This window comes from Sesamum indicum, linkage group LG6 (assembly GCF_026168435.1).
Source record: "Sesamum indicum cultivar Baizhima isolate 11 linkage group LG6, ASM2616843v1, whole genome shotgun sequence".
NCBI classification, from domain to species: domain Eukaryota; kingdom Viridiplantae; phylum Streptophyta; class Magnoliopsida; order Lamiales; family Pedaliaceae; genus Sesamum; species Sesamum indicum.
In genome coordinates, this window is record NC_142662.1 from 22,748,287 (window position 1) to 22,773,985 (window position 25,699).

At 30.5% G+C, this 25,699-nt stretch overlaps 3 protein-coding genes across 4 annotated transcripts; 2 read left to right on the forward strand and 1 right to left on the reverse strand.

Moving 5' to 3' along the window:
- The first annotated feature begins 6,063 nt into the window (after positions 1-6,063).
- Positions 6,064-7,691, forward strand: LOC105163783 (uncharacterized). The gene is made up of 2 exons (XM_011082246.3): positions 6,064-6,186; positions 6,879-7,691. The coding sequence occupies exons 1-2, from the start codon at positions 6,131-6,133 to the stop codon at positions 7,525-7,527; spliced, it is 705 nt and encodes a 234-aa protein (XP_011080548.1). The 5' UTR covers positions 6,064-6,130; the 3' UTR covers positions 7,528-7,691.
- Positions 7,692-14,984: 7,293 nt separating this feature from the next.
- Positions 14,985-15,997, forward strand: LOC105163966 (uncharacterized). Its single transcript, XM_020694533.2, has 2 exons — positions 14,985-15,249; positions 15,355-15,997. The coding sequence occupies exons 1-2, from the start codon at positions 15,194-15,196 to the stop codon at positions 15,995-15,997; spliced, it is 699 nt and encodes a 232-aa protein (XP_020550192.1). The 5' UTR covers positions 14,985-15,193.
- Positions 15,998-19,721: 3,724 nt separating this feature from the next.
- On the reverse strand, positions 19,722-23,883 carry HYD1 (C-8,7 sterol isomerase). 2 transcript variants are annotated; one of them, XM_011082244.3, is made up of 6 exons: positions 23,711-23,883; positions 23,161-23,271; positions 21,346-21,504; positions 20,615-20,761; positions 20,436-20,544; positions 19,722-20,261 (listed from the first exon to the last, which is right to left on the reverse strand). In XM_011082244.3, the coding sequence occupies exons 3-6, from the start codon at positions 21,491-21,493 to the stop codon at positions 19,997-19,999; spliced, it is 669 nt and encodes a 222-aa protein (XP_011080546.1). In that variant the 5' UTR covers positions 21,494-21,504; positions 23,161-23,271; positions 23,711-23,883; the 3' UTR covers positions 19,722-19,996. The 2 variants fall into 2 exon arrangements, with proteins under 2 accessions (XP_011080546.1, XP_011080547.1); XM_011082245.3 differs by lacking the exon at positions 23,161-23,271.
- Between the last annotated feature and the right edge of the window lie 1,816 nt (positions 23,884-25,699).

Here is a 25,699-nt window from a genome sequence, read left to right on the forward strand (position 1 = left end):
TTATATTTTTACTTTGATTTTATTTAACTGTGGTTAATAGTATTGATTCACTATGGTTTTTAAGTCGTGGTCATTTATAATGTAGCCAAAATTCAATTTTTTTTTTTTTTTTTTTTTGTAGAGTAATCATAACTCATATTTACACTTGATCCTCTTCCGTTAGAGTTTGGATGAAAAACACTGATGTAAGCAACACAAATTACATAAATTTACAATTTACTCCCTCATTTAATATTCTCATATTTATTCTTATACTTAAGAAGCGATAAATGTAATATATACACGTGAGGTTAAATGAAGGGTAAAATTAGAAATTTATGTAATTATTTTTATTTAACGTCATCATTTTTCATCTAAATCGTAACGAAAGAAAATCATGTGTAAACAGTCAATTTTACTTTTGAAAGAAAGTACAATTTCGTATTTCCCAAGAAAGCTCTAATATAGTTAACCCTAATATATATATATAAACTACTCCCTATTAATTTATGCAATTTTATTATAAATATTAAGCTGTTTTTCCAGACATTTCGACTTTAATTTTATTTTTTTTTAATTTTTATTTTCAAACGCTCGCAACTTTTACTACTGCTTAATTCACGACAACTTTCTCTATAGCTTATTTTAAATCATAAAAATAAAAACTATTGCAAACACTTGTCCAATAATTTGTTGAACGTACTTTTATTATTAGATCCTACACAACATAAAATTGTTTATGAATTAAAATCGTCTAAATTGTATTTTGCAAAACATTAATTAGTACTTTTAAGATGATTTTTTTCATAAAATATTTAGGGAAAATAGGTACGACGAATTTGACTTAATTAGAGGAAGAAGAAGACTTGTAGCCGCCGAACCTTCTATGAATTTATAGTTGAATTATTTATTTTTGTCCAATAAATTATCGTATACAAAGAAAAGAAATATCTAAAGAATGCATTTAAATTTTTCAGCCAAAATCTATAAAATTGTTCAATTTTTCAATCATATTATAAAATGGGTGTAAATGAAGACCGATATAATAATATAGGATTTAATTGTATTTTATAATTTTATAATTATAATTATAATTATTTGGCATTTTAATTAGTTATGTAATTTACTAGGATTGTTCACTTTTTTTTTAAAAAAAATTTCTGCTATTTGGGAAAAAAATTGGCCGAAATTTTCAAAATTAACTGGAAAGGGACATCATAGTTTCGGCCAATTTTAAAAATTTCAGATAATTTTGTTCTAAAATCATAAAATTAGAAATGACGAATGACCAATTTATATATATAATCCTAACAAATTACAGGTCTAAAGTGTCAAATGATTATATATAATTACAGTATTAAAAATACAATTAAACCATAATATAATTCTTCGAACCAAATATTTTATTGCAAATTCTTTTACATCTTATATTTTATTTAATATATACACATTATATATATATAAAGACTACTAATCTATTTAATTTTAGAAAAAATCTTATGTACATTCCATATATATATTAATTAAAATAAAAAAAATATAATAATATTTGGTTTAAATGCATTGGTCCTGTAATTTAGATTATTTGGAGTTTTCATCCTTTAATTTTCTATGGTAGCATTTTTGTCCTAAATATTTTTAATTTTCATGATTTCAATCTATTTTTTCATTGGAGTTCACCCATCTCGTAGAAAAAATGCATGTGCATCTCACTCGACTTTTTAAAATTAGGACTACTGTTCATATTGCCTAATTTTTTTTTCAATATTTTTATCCTTTAAAATTTTAAAATAGCATTTTGGCCTGCATTTTTTTAATTATTGCAATTTCAATCCTTTTTTTTTTTTAAACGAAATTCACCCCGTGCAAGACTATTATAATGCTACCCAATAAAATTAAAAGACGAAAACGCCAACAATCTAAATCATGGACTAAAAATACATTTAATCCATAATATTTAAAATAAAAAATTGAAAAGACGTACAATAATTGTAGTGCATGCATATGAGTTATCACATCTCTACAAGTTGGCTGGTCCCCTGCCTCCAAGACCAAGACTAATAATGATGATCGAGTCTACGTACACTTTGAAATACGTACATTCAATTTATACGTACGGAAATACATGTGAGTATCTTAAAATGGAAATTGACGAGTTGGACTTTAGAGTGTCTCTGCATGTTATCAGCAGTCGTATTAAGTTTTTCCCAGCCAACCTTATACGGTTCGGGTTGTCAAGGAAATTTTCAAATATTGTGAATTATGAACAAATATATGTAATAATTTTATTAAATAAATAAATAAATACGAGTGTATATTTAATAGCGAGTAATCCACTTACATCCATACATATTCATTTTTTTTTAATAGTAATTCTCATTATTATTATTATTATTATTTTGATAATATACGATTTAATATATCGATCATTCGATAAATTTAAATTAAAAAAATATAATTCAAATTAATAAATATATTTTTTTAAAAAAATAATTAAACTTAAAATATTAATTTATTTATTATAACGTCTCAACTTTACTAAACGAATAAAATTTCTGAACAGTTATATATAGTTAATGTGGTGACCAAATAAAAACAAAAAGCAAACACGAAATTTGGCCCTTGATTGTCAATTTCGTATGGAGTTAATTAGCAAAAAGTAACAAATAATTAATGTTGAAATTATGGGTTAATGATGACAGTCTGGATCCATCACTTTCTTTTAGGTAAACAGCCACTGACAAGACGCATGAGCTTTATTATGTTCTTCCATAATTTTCTTACCTAGCAGCCATGCATGCAGCGTCACATTTGACTGCTTCAAAATCCTTTTTCTTTGTCCAAAAAGAAAGAAAAGAAATTGTCAAGATTTAATGTCCACATACGATGGTGATTAGAGATAGGGTGGCACTCTGATTCCTCGAACCACATGGTGGGTTGTCTGCAATACAAATTATTAGATTTTTTGAGGTGATTATTAGTTAAAATCGTTTAGTGCCTAAATTAGAGTTCGCTTAGTGTTATAATGGGATTGTAGAGCTCGATTTGAAAGTAATTAATGCATACTTGCCAAATTAATGGAGTCAACTTGTGTTTATGGAGAGCCGATTATTAGGGATTATATGGAGTCACGTGTTCTCCTAAAAGCCGTTGAATGGTATAAACATCACATTGTTTTGGATTTTCGAATCAGGCGTACCTAAAAAATGGGGATTCTTATTCTCTTTAGTAATTCTTTGATCTTTGAGGGGCGGAATCATCAAACCGGGGGAGGGGGGGTTACAATGTTTAACCCCCATCAGAGTTTATAAAGTGTTAGATTTATTTTATGAGTAAAATTTTAAAATGTTTAGATATATTGACACTATTTTTGAATGGCAAAGAGCTTTCTCCCTCTCTCTATACATAATCTTATGGCGTCCAACGTTTTATGAAAAATTCAATATTATATTATATTTGTACTAATACTAATTCACGTTTTTATGTTTGTAAAACAAATATTTTATCTGTTAAATTTTATTTGGGGTTAACTAATTTATAATATTTATGAAAATATTTCAGAAAGATTAGATATAAAATATCTCAAGAAACAATTATTTACCTGATCTTAATGCTATCATAGCTTTTTGGTCACTTAGCCAAAAAAAACCCATCCCAAATTGTCCGAGATTTAGTTTGAATGAATGTTGGGACGGAAGCGCATCAGTCTGAAATTTTGGATGCTTTGTGGAACGACATAATTCGAGTCGTGGTTTCGAATTAATTTCTTTTTATTTATAAAATGCTCATGTCGTGGTTTGAAACCACGATTCCATGTCGTGATTCTATTGTATCATAATAATCTTTCATTATTGATGCAGAATTAATCATGTATGCAACGCATAACCTTTGAGCGTGACTGTAAGAAATATCAAATTGAGTCCACTTGTCGTAAAAACATTCTCAATTCGCAATTCTGACAACATGAGTATTGAGTCCATGTCAATTCTGATGTCTTGCAACAATCGAGGCGGATTGTTGAAACTGAAGGTATTTGATGACGGTATGCTCAATATGATGAAGAAAATGCGTGTCAGCTCCTCCACTATGCCACCCCACAACTGACCGCCTCGACTACTGCCCCAGCACAGCCTCAACGGACCTCGTACCGCCAAACGATGATAATATGGATGAGGATGACGAGAAGAGTTTAGATTAGGTGTTAATATTTTTTATTTTGTAATTGAGTAATATTTTATATTATTATAATATTTTTTCTAATTATTCATGTTTCATAAACTTTATTACATTCCATTATTTCATATTTATTCAATCAATTAAATTCATAAATGTTTAACTAAAATTTTATTAATTACTTTTATTATTTATTATAATTTTTTTATAACATATAAATTAAATTAATAATTTACTAAACTTAATATATAAATTAAATAATTTATAAAAAAAATTATTATAAAATAAAAAATTAAGAACGATTTTAATAGTTGTAAAGAAAATATTACAACTCGAAACAAATAATCGTTCCTAATACCATTGCTAAAATAACTCAAAAAACGTGTTCCTAAATAAGATTGATTGTTCCTAATACCAATGTTAAAACAATTTTGAACACATGTTCCTAAATAAGATTGACCATTCCTAATACCGAACTAAAACAATTTTAAAAATATATTTTTAAATAAGATTGACCATGCCTAAAATGGTTACAAGAGACTGTTCCAAACAAAAACTTAATTGTGCCTAATACTATTACAAAGATTGACAAACAAGCCGTTCCAAGGACCATTCCTAAAAATATGATCAATACAAATAAATACACTTCCAAAAATTAGGCATGAGTATTACAAAAACAGTTCCAAAAGTAATCCAAAATAAATAATATAATCGTTCCAAATGTCATCAACCCGTTCGAAATAAAACAAAAAATTGTTTACACAAAATCAATATTTGGAACGGTCACAAGTAATGTGTTACAATGACAATTTCAAATTGAAAAATCCTTCATCAATCATTTCTAAATATTTGTAATGCTATTTATACGGACGGAAGGTGAATCGTTTCAAAATTCGGTCCAAATTAATTTTGTTAATCTGAAACTGTTTAAAAAAAAAAAAAAACTGTTCCTGATCCCGTCCCAAATCCCACTTTTTTTACAGTGTTAGATATATATACATATAAATATCTAATTTGCGCGGTCTAAAATTTGTGGTTGGTCATTTCGTTCTGAAAAATTGAAGTAGAGGAGGTGCATCGTTATCCAGGTATTAATTCATCTAACCACTTTGTGGGACGTACTTTTTTATGAAAAAATAGTTTGAAATTTAGAAACTACATTCGGACTTATTTTGGACGCAATCCGTCCCGAAAGGAATAAAAGCCAATCCGTCTCAAATGCACCTCAAATGTCGTCTTAAATTGTAACGACTAGACTAAGACACTCCTTCTGAATGCCGTCCGTAAGCCCTCCTGAAATCAAGAATTTATTTCTCTGTCCGCTAGATGGAGGTTCTAACTCCCCGCGACCAACCGTCCCAAATTCGTTCCAAATATTCGAACGGATGTCTTCCTCCGTCTTAAGTCCTCCAAAAAATTTTCCTACTCGGCATTTTAAGGCGATTGTTATTTCATCCCAAAATCGTCTGTAATGCCATCTGAAATATAAAAAGGAACGACCTTCTGTCCCTCATTCCGTTGCTAATAGACCTTATTTTGTAGTTTATACCAAACGTCCTAACATTTTATATGATACGAAAACATCTTATAAAATATTAAAACAAATAAAATATAAGAACTTATAAAATCTTTAAATAAACTTAGCCGTCGTAAATTATAATAGTTACTGATTTGTTCGAATCCAATTCTACCACGTAAATGTTATTTATTACATAATTAATATAAAAAAAAAAACTAACTAAAAGAATGACAAATCACATTATAAATTCTATAATATAGCACTTCCCATAAGATAGGACTTTTTCCATTCATATTATTTAATGTGGACCCAAATAACAAAATTAAATAAAAAAGCAGGTTGATTAGTCAACAAATTCATCCATCCTTCATAATTTCCACGTACGAGCTCAACTTATAAATAAGGACGCGTTTGGCATCATTTCTACACTCAATATTTGCAGCCAAAACTAGAGAGCAAATGATGAACAATAAGCGCCTGCCCTTTCCTCCTATCAACTCTCCCACCATCAATGGGTAATACTCTCTCTATATATATACTTATATGCATTCTCTTTGTTTTTATTCTATTTTTCCTACATGCGTGCACGGATCAAAAATTTTATATTAGATCGGACTTGATTAAATTTGAACTGAGTATGTTGTAAGTATACTATGAAAACTTGGATTGAATTTGGCCCAATTTGAATCAATTATATGATAAGTATAATACAATTATCGTGTGATTGGTATACAATTTACGAAAAATGGTCAATCCATACATGGCAAGTGTATTACAATTGCTAAATGATTGATTGTTTCGGTCAGACCCGATTTGGCTAAGAGCTTTCCATATAATACACTTTGCGTAAGAATTTTCAGTATACGAAGGAGATATTGGAGTCGAGGGCTTTTGGGAGAGAGGTCATCTCGGACATATTTCCCGTGCACCTTAAGAAAAAGATTCTTATTCAAATTGTTTCGGCCGAATGCAATTAATCACAAAGCAAGTGTGATATACTTACCATCTTATTGATTATTTTTTCTAAATTGTATACCAATTACATGATAAGTATGTTGGTTCAAACAATTTGGATTAGAATTTTCCCACCTTAAAGGCTTTTTTGGTTCAAGGATTGTACTAAAAAGACAGGAAAATGGAACAGAAAATTGGAAAAATTACAGAATTTGTATGTATTGATTGTTTTCCTCTACTATATCTACGGCAGGATGGAATTGCAGTCAAAGACATCCTCGGAGCTGGACACAACCACCGCCGCGGCGACGACGGCGGGTTCCACGGCCACAGCAACCGACACCGTCGTCGGTCGAGTGAAAACAAGCGTCCACGTGACAGCCCTCGACGGAATAGTGAACGTGAACTCCCTCTTCACCATGGCAATCTTCATAGGGTTCTCCCTCACCGTCCCGGAAGCCGCCTCCGCCGCCGCCCGGTTGGAATGCACCACCAGCCGGGAAACAGTGAGGAGACTGATCGTCTTCGAAGTGGTGTCGTTCAGTTTCTTCCTCTTCTCATCCCTCATAGCCCAAAGCCTGAAGCTGGCAATCAACCTGCTCAACAACATGGAACCAAACGACCCACACAAAGCGGACATCGACCCGGACTTCCTCAAATACGGGTTGTTTGGATCCGCCATTGGGTCCGTGATGGGGTGCTTGTTCTTGATGCTGTCGATAGTGGATTTCATTCGGGTGAAGTTGGGATCATATTCTTGTGGAGGGAAACCCGTATACGCGCTGGTGACTCTACTGATATTCGTGGGGTCTGCGCTTGTGGTTTATGTGAGCACAGCCATATACGTTTCCTTCTTTGTGGAGATAAGCAGTAAGGATACGACAGAGCAGAAGGAAAGCTAGCTCAACCAGCTCCAAAGAAGAACACATACCATCCGAAAATTCTAACTTAAATCAAGTTTCATTGTCCGAGTTGGACAAATGTACTTGTCGTTTAATTGATGTACAGTTTAGTAAAATTTGATCAATTATATCTTGTTATATATGATTGATTTGATTTGACTAAATCTGATTTGGGTAAGAATTTTTTGCTTATTATAGATTTTTCTAGTATTAATTTTAGTAGTTTAATTTTTATTAATTAAAAAGAAAAATTAATGTAGCCTAAATTGTACTTAGCTAGCTAGGACTATTGGAGTCCAAAAGATATGTATTATTCTTTCGATTTGTAGGCTAATTAATGTAGTTATGTATCTTAATTATGGTGTTATTTTGTTATTAACATGTGGGATTAAATGCATTTTTATCTTCTAACTTATGTCATTTAGTGCTATCATTCTTTAATTTTTTAAAAATAGCATTTTGGTTCCATATTTTTTTTTTTATTTTCGCGATTTCAATCCTCCAGAATTCACCTCCACCGTTGAGAAGGGTGAAACCAAGCAAAAAAAGAACTAAAATTAAAAATATATATATGACCAAAATATTACTTTAGAAAGTTGAAGGACGAAAATTCTAAATGACCTAACTTATGGAACATAAAATACATTTAAGCCTTAATCGATGTATTTTGTGAAATTTTTGTGTGTAAAATCCTTGAATTTTATTATTTATTGAGAGTTAGTTCTTATGTAATTTTGATTCCAATATCATGGGAAATACCATATTACATTGATTCAATATTCTTAATTAATTGAAATGTGTTATAGTGCTAGCCCGTATTTTATGTTTAATGGAATTCATCCATATTGTTCCCATAATATTTAGACTAAAATTCCAAAATACCTAATTCGTCGGGTGTGAGATACAATTGTCCCTAATAATCTTTGTGCAAGTTGCTATGTAATAATGGATATCAAATTTCTTAATAATTCCTATATATAATAAGATTTACATGAGAATTTTACCCAATTTTTAGTTCAATTTTCTTAATAATCCTCACAGTATATAATAATATTTTTTGGGCAGTAAAATATCGGAAGAATAATTTAAATAATATTTAAAAATATTATAAAGAGTTGCCCGCATGAATTTGACACATGCATGTGCTCAATAATTCCAACTTTCAAAGCAGGGTAAGAAACGCACCATGCAGTCTGATCCAACGCAAATGCATAAATTACCCCGTTATAAAAAAATAAATAGCGATTTACCTTTCTATATTTTTTTAAAATACAACAATTTACCTCCCTATATTTTTCAAAATGAAGTAATTTACCTTCCTATATGAGGTGGTAAAGGTGGATTTGTCACTTAAATTTCATTGAAACTTGAATTTTGATATTTTAATCAAATGTTGTAATATGTTGCATACCTTTGACGAACAACTCAATCTCCGCGTTGAGCGCTTTTTGAATATTATTGAACTCGAAAAACTTCGTAGAGAGATTATCTTAAAACTTCTTCAATAGCTTTATATTTCAGTTTATATTGTATATTGAATGAGCTTCAAAGACTCCTTTATATAAATTTCAAAGACTTAGAAAAATTATGATATATTTGAACACATGTAGTATTATCTCTTTATAATTTAATTTAAAAAGATAAATGTATATCTCAAATATTTGGTATAATATGATTGATTAACTTGACGTGATCTCTTTGATATTTGTATTTTTTTAAAAGATAAATATCAAATTATTTATCTTGATTTGATTGAAATGAACATGTAATTGCTCCACGTGGCGTCGTTTAATTGACTTGAACTTTTTACCAAAAAGTATGATTTGATGATAAAATATATATTAAATTAAGCATTTACGCTTGAAATTAATTTAGCAAATTCCGCAATATAAATAAAAAATAAATATAATTGATAAATAATATATTATTTTGCACTTATTATCACTCAATTAGGCATAGAATTTTATTTGTCCACACACGTACTTCATCATATTGAATTTTGTATTTGGAATTCTATTATTTTTTTTTATTCAAATTAATAAATATATAGACAATAGATATACAAAATGTTACATTATTATTTTATATATACATATTACGTATACAAAAGTTTTAAAAAAATTCTTCTTATTAAGATATACATATTTATGTTTATGATTATCAATTCATTCCCTGGGCAATACTGTATTAAGACTTCTAAAGTCGCCGTAGAAGGCAAAAGGCTTTACAAATGCGACTTTTCTGGATGATAGAGGCATTAATAAAGACGAATGTCAAGTAACCATCAGGCGTACCTCAATTGATAAAATTGAGACTCTATGACTCTTAAATAATGGGTTCGAATTCTACCAATATGTGAGATGTTATTCTATTTTAATAGTAGTAATTGCTCTATTTTTATAATATATGTTGACTATATTTAATTATTTGATATTGATGATTAATATATAATTATTATAATAATTAAATATATATTTAATATTAATTATTATAATCAACTTATTCGATGACAGTTGATCGTTTTCTCTAAAACAACGAATGTCAAGTGGATACGTCATTTTCGTTTGCCTCCAGAAGTAACATTGTCATTCCATCAGTTTCTTTCTTGCACGTCGACCGATAATATGTTCATGTTCATGAGTATAAGATCAACATTTTGCTTCCCGGACAACACAAAACTATTACATACGAATTAAATGGTGAGAAAATTAAGGTAATAAATGAAGATATTGGTTGTGCTACATATATATTGTGAAAGAATATTGACTACGTTCATATTTGATAGGGGTATTACTATTACCTTCCAATTGGAGCTTGCGACGGAAATACTCTTTAGATAAAGGAAAATATAAAAACTACCATAGGATTCGTGTATTTTTAATGGGTAGGTCGGGTCTTGGACCCTACCCGTCCTAATCGACTCGAATCCAGGACCGGAACTTGAGTCATTGATTTTTCAGCAAGCACCTTATCTAAGATAAAGCCACGTGGCTCAGCTATGTACGGACATTTGGACCTATAAATACTACTGTTGTGAGGCATTTATGGTACGTTACATCAATTATATTTACTATCACATTAATTCTTCTAGATCGCTTTCGACCCCAACCCTTACTGACTTAGGCATCCGAGGCTCTTAATTGGGGACCACCCAACTAGCCTAACAATCCCACTTTGTTCTAGGAACCGCATTACTGATTGGTTTAAGACACACTCGACTTCTTCTCGAAAGAAGATACTAAAAAGAAATAGCAAACACCAGGACAAGTCATAAATTAATGCCAATTTCACATGGGGTTAGCAAAATAATTATGCTATTAATTTTGTAATTATGCGTAATCTTAATTAACCATCCATTCTGTCACTTTCGTTTAGGTAATTATCCATAATAATGCCAGTAATCTTGTGATTATTGCTTAATGAATCCATTCTCTGTGACTTACTTTTAGGTAAACTTCCACCAACAATACACATAATCTTTATTTTATTTCATAGTGTTCCCTAGCAGCCTTGCATGATTTGGTTGCTTTAAAACGTTTTTACAAGGGAACCTTTTTCACAAAAGTTGTTCTTTTATATATATATATATATATAAATATATAAGGGATAATTATATTTTTTTCTTAGTACCTATGGAAATTTGATTTAATTATAGAATTAAATACATGATGTAGGTCGTCCAAATTCCGGATCGGGTCGCTGAACTTGGTCCCGGGATCGGGTCGCTGGATCATTCTTTCGAGTTTCCTATTAGGAGATCCTGACAACAGAGCAAACGTAAGACTAGCTGGGTAGCCCCAGCAAAGGTCCTCCAATGCTTAAGTTAGAAATATAGGGTCAAATGAGATCAAGAAAAAGTAATAAAAATGTGCTGCCTGAAATATTCATCAATGCAAGTATATATAGTGGCATGGTACCGCATGGCCATGTGACACGTGGCATCATTTGAATGCACCTACATCATATAATCCAATGGTTGGATAAATGGGTTGACTTCATGGAGCTGAGTCAGGCGGATCGGGTTGGGTGATTTGACCCGAAGATACATGCGCGGATCCTGCCATTAACAGTAACATTCTTTAAAAAATAAGAATATTTTAATCATTTAGTAATTACTCTCATCAATACATATTTCCACACTCTTGAACTATGGTTAATGTCGCATAGACCGTCCTAAACTATAAATCGTAACAAACTGACCATCAACGTTAGTGCTCCTTCATTGGAAACTGTGTTGCCAAATATGATAATGAAAATTTTAATATGTCAATTACAAATAAGCAAAAGGTTATGGGTTATTGACCATATCAATATTCACCACATTAAAGCCCAATTGTTACTATCATGGGATAACACCGTGCTCCATATCAGATTTAGTGTAATTATATATAAATTTTTTATAATTTAAAAAATTATATTTAATATTTATGAGATTTGCTTCTATCTAACAAATAGATTTTTTCATTAGTCAAAATTCACTGAATTTGTTGATATTAACAAAAAATTGAATAAAAATTGATATTTACCCTCGATTAACTTAATACTTATTTATTATAGGTAAATATTTTTTTTTTAACTAAACTATCCTTATAATGATGAAACTATACATCCTCACATGTATTAACGTCTAAAGATGTATCGGAGTAATTTGATCATAAAAAATTTATTTGACCCACGATAAATTGATAATAAGTCAATTGAATGTAATTAAATATCAACTTTTTATCTCTTTTTTTGTTAATATTAATAAATTCGTTGAATTTTAACTAATGAATGGACTTATTTGTTAGATGGAACCAAACGTCGAATGCACTAAATATAATTTTTCAAATCACAAAAAAATTGTGTATAATTATATCAAATCTTACGAGGAGAAAATGTAATCATCCCTACTATAATTTTGCCCTGTTGTGTTTGATAAATAACTTCCAACAGAAAACGTCAATTAACTAATAACAAAGACTGCGTTTTATCATTTCACATATTCGTACTAATTAAAAACATTTAATACATTACGCGTTGTACGATCAGCTAATTATTTTAATGAAATGATAAAAATTTTAAACTAATTATGAGTATAGCTCTATAAAATAGAAAAAAATCTCTAAATGTTTGACTTTTTATACATGCAAACTCATTTGAAATTATCTTATTTACACTTAATTAAGTTTTATTTGAAATTTAATAAAACATAATATATGATAATGTCGAGTTAAATTTTAAAGGACAAAAGATAATGGGCTAAAATGCATTTTACTCCCTGTGTTTTGTTGAAAAAGTTGAAACCCCCCCTCTATTTTCGAAATAGGCTAATTAAAAACTCCTCCAGTGTTTTACGAAACTCAGTTAAAAACACTCCTTTCGTTAGTATTTAGCGGAAGGTGTATTACACGCGTTTCTTGTACGTTTGGAGATGTTTTTTTACCTTATTTTTGAACGATTTTTACTAAAATACCCTCATAATATTTATATATTTCATATGTATACTTTTTTATTTATTCTGAGTGATGTTTTTGCATTTTTATAATAAAGGGGATTTTTAACAGACTTTTTAAAATATATGAGAATTTTATGCATTTCAGCCACCTAAATTAATATTGAAGGCAGGTATAATATTACAGAATATAGATTTGAATTTGAATTCGAAAATATTATATTTTTATTTATGGCCAAAATTGCCTTTAAATATTTAAAATATTCTGTTGTTTCATTTAAATAAATATTAACTATGCATGCATGCATAGGGGTATAATTGTATTGTGGAAAATTTAACCTCAAGAGAGGTGTCTATAACTTAAATAATAAAAGGAAATTTGTCTAATTTATGATGAAAGGCATGCAAATTAAACAGTCATTTTACCAAGAAAGTTACAAAGTGTTTGGTTTCAATTTTGGGCCATATCTGACATGGCCCAAAATATTTTCATATTGGGCTTGAATTATTTTGTTTATTTTTTACAAGTTTTGAGTATTTTGGAACAGTATTATAATTAGAAAATACTATTTATTTTAATCCACTCACAACTAAATAAATTATATATATACTCATACATATATATAAATATATATAAAGTGACATGATTTAACAATGAACAATATTTTTTGTCTCCCACTAATCAACATCAAACATACCATACTTATTTTATATTATCTCCAAAAATAAATTCAAATATATACACTATTTCTAACTCATACTTATTTATTTTTATTTTTCTCTCTCTATTTTCACATAACACACCAAAACAAGTTAAAAATAAAACCAAACATAGTGTTAAGGTTCGTTTTTTTTTGTAACAATTAATGTCTGAAGAAATAGATGTAATTTTTTAAATTTGAAATATTAGTCTATCTATATATAATTAATAAATTTCGAAAGAGGGTTATCTTTATTTTTATTAATTTCATCAAGACCAAGTTTAATATTAGTTCATATTCCAGCTATTATGAGATTTGGTCAAATTGTGTACTCATGAATTTGGTTGAAATTAGATTATATAATATAGTGATTGAATTATATTTATCAAAAAATTAATGTACAATTTTGAAAACTTGTTCAATCATTTTAAATATAAATTCTACCTAATCTATAATTGTAAAATTCCTATAGGACAACATTTTCCCACTCGACTCATCTCATTATTATAATTTTTTTTCCCCTCAACCCACTGTTCCATATTTCTCTCTCAACTTCTACATGTTTTTGTTTTTCTCATACACTTTTATATTTTTTATTAATTCACAAGTTTAATTTTTTTTGGGGTAATTACAACGACTTTCTCTGAAATTTGACATAATTACAAATACCATCTTCTTGTTTGAAATATTACTAATACCCCTGATTGTAGCAGTCGTCTAACAATAAGGCCATTCCGTTAGTCTCCATTAGGTTTTCATCCATTTTTTGTGGTGAACTGACCAAAATGTTGTGGACTAAGAATTGTAATTTAATTTATCTTTTTAGAATTTTTTTAATTTTTTTTATTGACTAAGTGGATTTTTTTTTATTTTTTTTTTAAAATACAGTAAGGGTATAGTTGACAATTTCATACTCACATTCAAGGATTACATAATTACATCAAACATCAAGGAGTTATTTATAATTTTTCAAACAACGAGGGGTATTCATAATTATACGAAACATCATGAGTGAAATCATTGTAATTTACCCTATTTTTTCTCTTTCACCGTACTCCACATTTCTTTCTTCTCAAAGAATTCTTTCTTTATGCTCAACTCACACCACATTTGTTTACAAATTTATTTTTTCTCTGCATCTTTCACTATGTGCTGCAAGAACTAGGGAAAATTCTTGTTAAAATTTAATTTGGCCTAACTTAAATCAATTATATTGCAAGTGTAATACACTTATAGTGTGATTAGTATACGATTTAGTGACAGTAATCAGTTACCGAGGTGATTAATTTGATTATATAGATCAAATATGGTCGGAAGAAGAATTTTCCAAAGACTGCACATTGATTGGTCAACAAATGCATGCAAGCTCTGCAATTTTCCCACGAAACAACCGTACTACAATTGAAATACATACTTTGTGCCAACACCTCAACTGAACCTATAAATAAGCACACGTTTGCTATCATAACTACACACAAAATTTGCAGCGGTAATAGAAACCAATTTTCATCATCATCTTCAGCTAGAACAAATGATGAACAGAAAGCCCCTCTCCATTGCTCCCCTCGACTCTCCCACCATGGATGGGTATGAATTCTCTTTCTCTCTCTCCCTCTCTCTCTCTCTCACACACACACACACACATGACAGTGTGACGTATACTGATCTTTTTCTAATTATACTATGTGGCAGGTTGGAGCTGCAGATATCAAAGACGTCCACGCCCAGCCCACAGAGCACAACCACCCCCACAGCGGCGGATCCCTCCACCACAACAATCGGCCGGGTGAAGACGAGCATCCACGTGACGGCCCTCGACGGCATAGTGAACGTGAACTCCCTCTTCACCATGGCAATCTTCATCGGCTTCTCGTTCACAGCCCCGGAAGCCGCCACCGCGGCATCACGGGCGGAATGCACCACCAGTCGGGAAACAGTGAGGAGACTTATCGTCTTCGAAGTGATATCCTTCAGTTTCTTCCTCTTTTCATCCCTCATAGCTCAAAGCATGAAGCTGGCAATCAACCTGATCAACAATATGGATCCAACTGACCCACACAAAGCTGACCTCGACCCCGACTTCCTCAAATACGGGCTGTTTGGATCAGCGATCGGATCGGTGGCGGGGTGCCTGTTCTTGACGCTGTCGATAGTGGATTTTATTCAGGTGAAGCTGGGGAAGTATTCATGTGGAGGGAAACCCGTGTACGCGCTGGTGACGCTGGTCGTCTTTGTCGGCTTTGCGCTTCTGGTTTATATCACCACAGCTATATACGCTTCCTTCTTCGTCGAAATAACTGGCAAGAACACTGCTTCCGACCAGAAACAGAGCTAGCTCCAGGCTCAAGGCTCAAGGCTCAAGGCTGATGCTGCAGCTTCCGATTCGGAATTTGTGGGCAAGAAAGAGAAATTATGAACCCTAATTATAGTTATTAGGAGTCCATGATGAATATAATTCTTATGGATCATGCTGTTATTGTAATCAATCATTCATTCTCTATGTTTTCTAACTTTTTCTTAATAATTTTTTGTATTTTTTGTCCCACATTTAGTTTTTTTTCTTTTAAAGTTTTGATGCTAATACCCAATGCGAAAAATACGACTTTTTATCATAGTTAGTTATAAATTTACATGTCATAATAATAAATATACATATATATATATGGTGAATATTGATTAATTATGACCCCACAGTGACTACGAACTGTTAATTTCTAAAGGCAAGATTAAAATATTAATTAAAATAAAAATTTATGAAAAAAATTTATTAGTCGTGGTTAAAATTAGAATCTGGATTTCTTTGAGTAATTGCATATGATGAGAATTTCAGGGAAAAAAAAAATCAACTCGTATTTTGGATTGTTCTACAAAATATTGATGAATTTTGAATTCTTTTTATATAAATTTATTTAAAATTATTTTTTTAAATATTCAATTCAAATGTACCCATATATTTTATGAAGTTAGTTGTGAGAAACATGCATTAAGTAGCCATATAGTCGGACATAATATCAAGATTCAAGGATCAAATTACCTTAAATTTTCTATTCCAAATTTTTAAATTATATTATATCTTTTATTCCATTTACAGTACGTAACACTTTTAAGTCAATGGTTCTTGAACTAAACTTCCACAAAGGGGTTTTATTTTTCTCATAAGGTTATTTTTTAACATTTAGAACTTGACGGGGTTAAATTGGATTTAATCCCTCACTTTTATATAAAAATATAATCATCGGAGGTGAAACTTTGATCGGAAGAATCATTCTGTTTCGGGGTATTTGCAAAATCTTATGTTTCTTAAAAAATACTTAATTTTTATAAAAAAATGGACAAGTGATTCAGATGAAAAAATTGAGAATATTTAAAAGCAATAGTTGTAAAGTAGGAAAAAGTGGATGGGGAAATATTGCTACCAAAGATGTTATATTACCAACTTATGTGAATTTTTTTATCTGTTACGGTGGGTAGATTTTAGCTATTATTGAGACGAGGTATTTAAATATTTAAAAAATAGTTAGGAGAAAAAGTTTTATGTATTTTAAAAAATACCTTAAATTGAAGTAATTCAGTACATTTTTATCCGTTCATAACTTTTAGCTTATTTTTAACTTAATTTTTAGAAGAAAAATTAGCACAAATTGTATTTTCAAATACTTTCATCTAGCATAAATTTTAAGTTGTAATTTAAAAAATACTTAATTTAAATTTTCACAAATACCCACATAGTCATCATTCAGGAAAAATCATAATTTTTATCCTATATGTTAGGTTTTTTCTAAAAAAAAAAAAGTTCATCCCATTTGCTATGGTAATTCTCATTTTGTATCCAATAAATTGGGAAAAAAAATTAATTTTAAGCTTCACGTGCATTTTTCGTTCAATAATTAACGAAAAGTGTGGAAAATGTATGAATTTGCTAACGACTCCATCAATATTGGACGAAAAATGCACGTGAAGCCTAAAATTGAATTTTTTTTTCCAACTTATGTGATACAATTAAAAGAAATAAAACATATGATACTAAAAATGCAATTTTCCTCATCGACCGTCTTAAAAAGTAAAAAGGAAAAATATGATTCCTCCCAAGATAGACCTATCTTACATATGGAATCGCATGGAAATTTCTTATATATCTCGAATCCAATCAATTACACAGCAAACATGATATATTTGTTATGTGATGGATCGATTGTTTGAATTACACACCAATCACATAATAAGTGTATTATACTTGTGGCGTAATTTATTCAAATTTCACAATACTTGGTCTACTCTAAAATTTCTTGGATTAACATATATGTCATTATCATGTAATTAATTAATTTTTTAAAATTATACAATAATCACGTAATAAGTATATTAGTATACCTAATTTAAATTTGGTCAAACCCGATGGATGTGAACTGAAGATGTCATTTCCCGCGCAACATTGCATCAGAATTTTTATAGTCGTCATAGAAGAAAAAGACTTCCAAATGCGACTTTCTTGAATTTGTATTACAAAATGGTGGATTTCTACTTAACATATACATACATAAATGCAAGTGGGATATATATATACACATATAAAATATATTGTCCATTTTAATTAAAAAAAAATCAAATAAGAAAAATTGTATTTAAAGTTATCAACTTTGTTCTCCTTTCAATAGTTTTGACCTCTCCGATATTTTAGGAGTACGCTGTACTAAATTATTATGTCTTATTTTAATAAAATTAAAAAAAACAAGAACCATATCTCATAGATTTATTAAGGCGGATTATATTTGTGTTAAGTGTGTCGGTTAGGATAATTATAGCTGACTTACTATTGTCAAGAATCAAGATCTAATCACGTGAGAATCAACAAGCATGCAGGTCAAGACGTACCTTTAGCTCCATCAAACACCTAGGAAAGGGATAAGCAAAATATTAGATGCTCGACCCTAAATTCATGATTAAAATAATTATTTAAATTTGAACTTCCATGATTTGATAATTATAGTAAATCAAATTTAAATATATTTTAGTAATTGGAATTCCATTAAGACTTATTTGATGTTGATTTATTTAATAATTAAATTAAACTAAAAATTTTATTTCAATAAAAACAAAATATTTTACTAAATTAATTGCAGCAATATTTTTGCTAGGATTTACTTTTTTCCCTTCTCGGTGAAGGGGAGACCGGGTTAAATTAACTTAAAGGGCTAATTTGAATCGTTATAAAAAAAAATGATAATAATAATAAGTTTTTGCTACACTAATAATTATGGTAAATCACTACTATTAATTACGGTTAAATAAAATTAAACAAAAATTTAAATTCTTACCACGTTAAATCAATATGCGTCATGATTTTAACCATAATTTAAAACACTACAAGAAAATAACTTGATATCAACAAAAAATAATTAGCGTCGAGATAATTAACAAGTAAAATTCTCGTTGCTATATTACATTATTATTTAATACAAGATTTTACTTGCTAATATGCAACAAAAGTTTACTTGCCAATGAACTTAGCAACGGATTGTTTATAATATATATTAAGCAGTGTAGATTAGCAATGCAAATTTTACTTACTAATTAGCTCGACACTAACTTTAGCATCAATTTTTTTTGTAGTTATTGAGTTATATTCTTATAGTGAAATATTTGTCATAGTTTTGGCCACGGTTAATGTTTTGGCTACATTTGTAAAAATAATGGCTAATAATTGTTGCGAAGTGATGGTTAATTTATATTTATCATAATTTTTTTTTCTATAGTAATTAATCGTAGTGAAAAATTATATTTTTTTAATAAATTTTCCAATTCAAATTTTATTATATTTTTATATTTTTCTAATATGGTAAAAATTATGTCATTTTATTTTGTTTAGCATATTTTGTTTCAATTGCCGACTTACCTGGGAGCCCAATTTCACCAACCCATAACCCACCACCAGCTTGCTGCTTCAATTGAGGATGGGTAATTAGGGCTTTTGTTGAATTCGAGAAATGAAAACCAAAACAAGTACTAAACCCCAAAAGACATGCATTCTGAAGGTTTATTAAATTATGAGGACCAATTCCTGGAAAATTAAAATATACCTGGATTATGATTTCACATGCCTACCATGTAAAAGATAAATTTGTTGAACATTGTGGAAAGGGGTACAAGAAAAAGCAAAAACAAGAAATAGTTAGCAAGTGCAGGCAGTTTTAAATTGGACAAAACACATGAGAAGTTTGCAATTTGATCAACATGAAAACTGCACCTGGACATACCAATACTGGTATCACTGGGTCCAGGTATCGCTAAATAAAAGAGGTTGACATCAATGGAGGAATAAATGGTTTGTTCGAACTCAACGGGTTTTGGCCTTTTTCTGTTCTAGGACCTGGCACGCTGCACATATTTTCTTCCAGCAATGGATAACAATGATGGTCGGTATTAGAACCCACCATCCGTTAGCAAAGACGTAGTATGCATAATAATAATATGTACTTGCCGCGAAGTCATCTCCATCCAAGAGAGATGTAAGGAAATACACAGCAGTTCCGTAGAGCTGCCCGAGAGAGATGGCCACTTGAAGTATGTGGTTGTACGACTTCTTTGTTGCTATAGCATACCTGCCAGATGGGAAAATAGGTCGACTAAAGAGTGACAACTTATAGAAGTAAAGGATAATTAGATTGACAACTCTTTAAGTTTTGAAGATTTTACATGACTGTATGCAGTGACGGCCTTATAATTATCCATAGGGTGAATTCACAAGAAAAATGGATTGGTTACGTTATACATACACTGCAAGGAGACAAGCTGGACCTTCCAGAACAGCTGTAATTCCTTCAACAGCAACTACACCAGAATCTCGTCCTGCATATCTTGAATCGCCTTTGCTGTATTCTTTCCCTGCCAATTTTCATTTCTAAGGAACTAAAGTAGCTTCATGAAATGATGAAAGAGTAGACCAAGAACTTACAAACTTCTGCAAGGTAATGAGGAGTCTTCTTCTTATAAAATTCCGGAGAAAAGACGAAATACCCCTCAAGAATAATGTGAGTCAGGCCAGTGAATATCCACCAGCACATTAGTAGTCTGTCAACTTTTGATATCTTACGAAACCGCCCTGGCACAAAGGAAAAGATGAAGCATTACCATTATAATTTCCCACCTATACAATGTCATCTGAAAGAAATCATCAACCCTGTCTCATATCGAAGAGTTGGAAACCATTTATTCAGATCCTAGAAAATAAACCTCAGACTCTGTTTTTTGCTATGTATGATACCAAATTAGAGCCTTTTTTGGGATATCTGGTGAGAGGAGATAAAGTCCAACTTCCGACAAAATCCAAGCATTCAGAAAAAGGATTCATACAAGTTTTTGGCTATGGCACAAGCCAAAATATGAAAAAGAAGGCAATTCCATTACCCACAAACACAGACACACAAAAAAAGAAAGAAAAGAAAAGAGAAAAAGTATTAAAGAAAATGCTTTATAAAGGAGAGATGATTTGATTGATAGTCTCAACACTGTTCAGACTCTCATCGCTTTAGTTATTAGTGTCTTGTATGACAAAAAGAGTAGCCAGACCAGAGGAGACATTGCGCTCAGATTTCATTTCAAGTAGAGGTCTGCAGATACTAGTTCACAGATATATCCACCAATAAAACATAGGAATATAACAGTAAGTAGATGTTGAAGGTGCACCAGATAAAATCCACATGAAGGAGATGACCAGCAATGAAGCAATGCCATAAACGCTAAGAATAGTTGATTGGGAAAGGAATACAGGCACATAACCAGGCAATTTCAGATCTCTTGGAACGTAAGGGTGATTCTCTCCTTGTGTTGCCATCTCCCAAGAATCTGCACTTCCATAGGAAAAAACTAAGAAAAAGTAGGGCACAGGCAGTACTCTTGTAGAACATTTGGATACATGATGATCGATATGTTATGTTAACTCAGTTGAAGAAAACATATTCATATAAACAGCTCTCAGCACCCTGACAATAGTTTTCTACAAGATATTAATTTCATTTCATGGAAAGGAAACAGTAAGTTACTTCAAGGAAAACACATCATACTCCCTATTTCCCAGATTTATCACTACTATTCCCTCTTTTTTAACATCCCAAAGTTAAGCTCCATCCAAAATACATACCTTATTTTCTCAAAATGCCATATCACTTAAAGTAATAATGTCTTTTTATTGGCATTGGAAGCACATCACATTATGGCAGGGTAACGTTTCACAGTTTAATGAATCTTCCACTTATTTGATGGGCTGGCTAAGAGATTATTTATGGTTAAACTCTTCACAACTTATCAATGGATATAACCCTTTTGGTATGAATAGTTTATCGGTCTGGGCATGGATGTTCTTATTTGGACATCTTGTTTGGGCTACTGGATTTATGTTCTTAATCTCCTGGCGTGGATATTGGCAGGAATTGATTGAAACTTTAGCATGGGCTCATGAACGCACACCTTTGGCCAATTTGATTCGATGGAGAGATAAACCTGTGGCGATGCTTATTCGAACAACTACTACTGAGGTCAAAAAAGTAAACATACCCAAAATTTTCACTTTTCCAATTTTAGAAACTCTATAAACAGTCAACTTCAATACTTAAAAAATACAAAAGGAGCAGCAAATGATAGGTCTAAAAGTCTGACACAGAGAAAGATAATCGAGAAGCATATTGTGCTTGAAGGTCATATAAATTCATAGTTGTAAAATACACAAAGCTGAATGAAGTGCAACAACCAGTTGGAACTTAGCAGCAACAACCAAAGAACATCCCTCTTTGCTTAAGAAGCAAGCTGTCAATGATGGAATCAATAACAGCATTTTGAAGAAAAATCTTACCATGGATGCAGAAGGAACAAACACATCAAATTGGGTTTTGGATTATGAGGTTTTTGAGTGAGCGATTATTCAGACAAGTACATAGTTCAAATCCTTTTAACGGTATATTCAAGTAAAAAATCTTCCAGCATAGAAACAGTAGGATTATGGGTGAATTGCAAAATGAAATGAGAATTGGCAAAATCTTTTAACCAATATCAGCAAAGAAAATTCCTAGCATAAGCATTAGTTCCTACTAACAACAAGATAGTACTTAGAAAGTTGAGTCGCGTAGTCATGTTTCTTTAAGCCAAATTATAGATTGCATCAGCATATGTTAATAGGCTGAGCTATGGAGTAAAATGTACTGAACTACACCATCTCCTCTCTAAATTGCAGTAGGATTAATAGTAAGATTCCTAGTTCCTTTATCTGTTCTATATTTGATCAATAACGCCTAAAATGTACTAAAGGTTTCACTTTTAATTTCTTTGTGCGTAAGTTCTTTTAGCTCTTGGGACTTTTAAATAAGTCATGACATTCTAACCAATACAAAATTATGAAATAGATAAATAATTATGGACAAAATAATTTATTATGCCCGGACAGAACCGGAATCCACAGCCTAAGTGCCAACATAGATATTTCAACTGCACGGTTCGCAATTTACTAACCTGAAGGAGGCCAAAGTTTTGAATTCCATCTAATTTACATATACAGTTCAAGAATACACTGACTCAGAGACGGAGGGAGACCGCACGTTCCAGTCCGCCCTGGCTCCATCTCTGCTATTATGTTAAAACAAGCAGAAATTGTATCAGTGGCGAGGTGACTATGGAAGTAGAACCTCGTAATTTCTTATAGTAACCTGAACAACAGACAATGCTGCAACAACAAATTGAATCTTCCAGACTCCTAAATCATAGATGAGGTGTAACGGAAAATCAATCCATAGAATCTAAACAAAATGCGGAGTTAATTGCTACTGAAACTGAATTAACAGCTAAAAATCCAAAAACACACAGCTAATCATACACTAAATCAACGAGCCTCACAGTACAGACTGAGCGATGATTATGCAAAATCCAAGAACATAGAGCTAACAAGGTGAAGTAACTCATCAGGTCCAACAAAAGTCAACAGGAAGCAAAAAAATTAAACATCTTCCAACTTAAAATGTTGAAGAAAGGCGACGAAAAATAAAAAGAGAGAAGTTACAAACACCTTTTTCCTGGATGAATTACGCTGTAAATCTTCAATGTGCTGTTGGGGGACTGGATGGGATTACAATCTATCTATCTTTATTGATGCAATGTATAACCCAAGGGTGAGGGGAAGCGTGGATCTGGATTTCTCCGCACCAGCACCTTTCTTTAGCTTTTGAAAATCTTTTACAGCTGGGGTTGTGGGAGTTAATATTAATACTTCAAATTAGTGCCAAAAAGATTTCAATAATCAATTAATCGTGATAAATATTAATTTTTATTTAATTTTTTATTAATATTAATAAATTTAATAAATATTAGTTATTATTAGACGGAAGCACACACTAAATCTCAGGAGATGAGAGTAAAATTATCCATTTTTTATTTTCGTGTAAAAAGACGTGATAGTACAAAAAATATATTTGTATTATATTATTTTATTATAAATTTTTTATACAAATCGACGTAATATCTTAAGAATAAGAATGAAAAAAAATAATTTTAATTAAATACTTTTCTCGTGTAGATTGGATTGAATTTTCTATTGCAATTTCAGTTGCATCTTTTATTTCGTTTTATATATACAGAAAATGTATATAAAATCTTAGATAAAATTAATAATGTCATTTTTTATTCAAATGACGCGCATATATAAAATAAAACAGAAGATGCAATATTAGTTACGACAAAAAATTTAATCCGCATGTAGATATGGTTTTGATTAATGTACGGTACCACACGACTATTATGGACTTCGTATGAATATTAGCGAATACAAAAATATTTTTAATAATGAACACAAACAATTTAAATTGTCAAAAAAATAAAAGATGTATTATGAAGGGCCAGTGAAAATTGTGTTATTTTATCATCATTTACTGTACATAAAATTTGTTTAATGTCGTAATCGTTTCAATCAAAATTGCTCAGAAATACTAATTTGTATGAATTATCGAGTATATGGACTCAACAAAAATACATATATATTACAGTATAGAATACTTACTATACAGTAGGAACAACATCCCATACACATGACAGGATTTAAATTCATGATCTATAAAGTTATGGAGCCTCAATTTCGCTAACTGAGCTAAACCTCATTAGCCCAATACTAAAATTATTGTATACGAGTACATGTGTACTTAGATATATTAAAAGAAAATATTTCATTCAATATGAAATAAAATTAGAGTCAATTGTGAGTTTGAAAGAAAATACTATATTTAAATGTGTATTAATAATTTAAATATGAAACTCGTCTTAATATGTTTTTTTTTTTTTTTTGTTAAATTACACTAGCACTCTCTAATATTCGGTCTAGTTACATAAATACTAAATGTCCATTACAGATTTACAAGTACAGTTATTAATGTTATAGTTATAATCACCGTTGACACGGATATTCGTAATTCTACAAATATGGGGAGTTGCTTGAATAATTACAGTGGACCCATAATTCTAAAAGGTGTCAAATGTAATTTATCTTTTTTTATTTGGAAAAATTATAATATACTGCCTTGATATTTATTATAATTATAAATATTTTTTCGTTATTTAAAAATTAATAAAATCTCCTTAGAATTATCGATTTTTTAATAAAAACCCTTTTATGGCAGTCCATTATAAGAGAATATTTATTAGTCAATTGTTAATTTTAAGAAAATATTTATAATTTTTAAAATAATAAAAAATATTTATAATGAAGATAAATATTAACACAGTCTATTATAATTTACTTTTTTTCGAAAAAAATAATAATTTGACCCGAATAGTTAGTAAATTAGTACACACCCAAATAGTAAGTCGGGGAAACGGGTGGGCCACCATATTCTGCGGAGTTTCCGCTTCAAAGTTGAGGTTAAAAGACCCGGAAACTGGCCGTACTTGCATTCGGAGATTTCTGACATCTCAACATTCCTTCCGTTTCTTTGTTCTTCTTCTCACAGCGACAAGTAAGAAACCGGTCTTGATCACTCTTTTTCGTTTAGTATCTACTTATATGCAT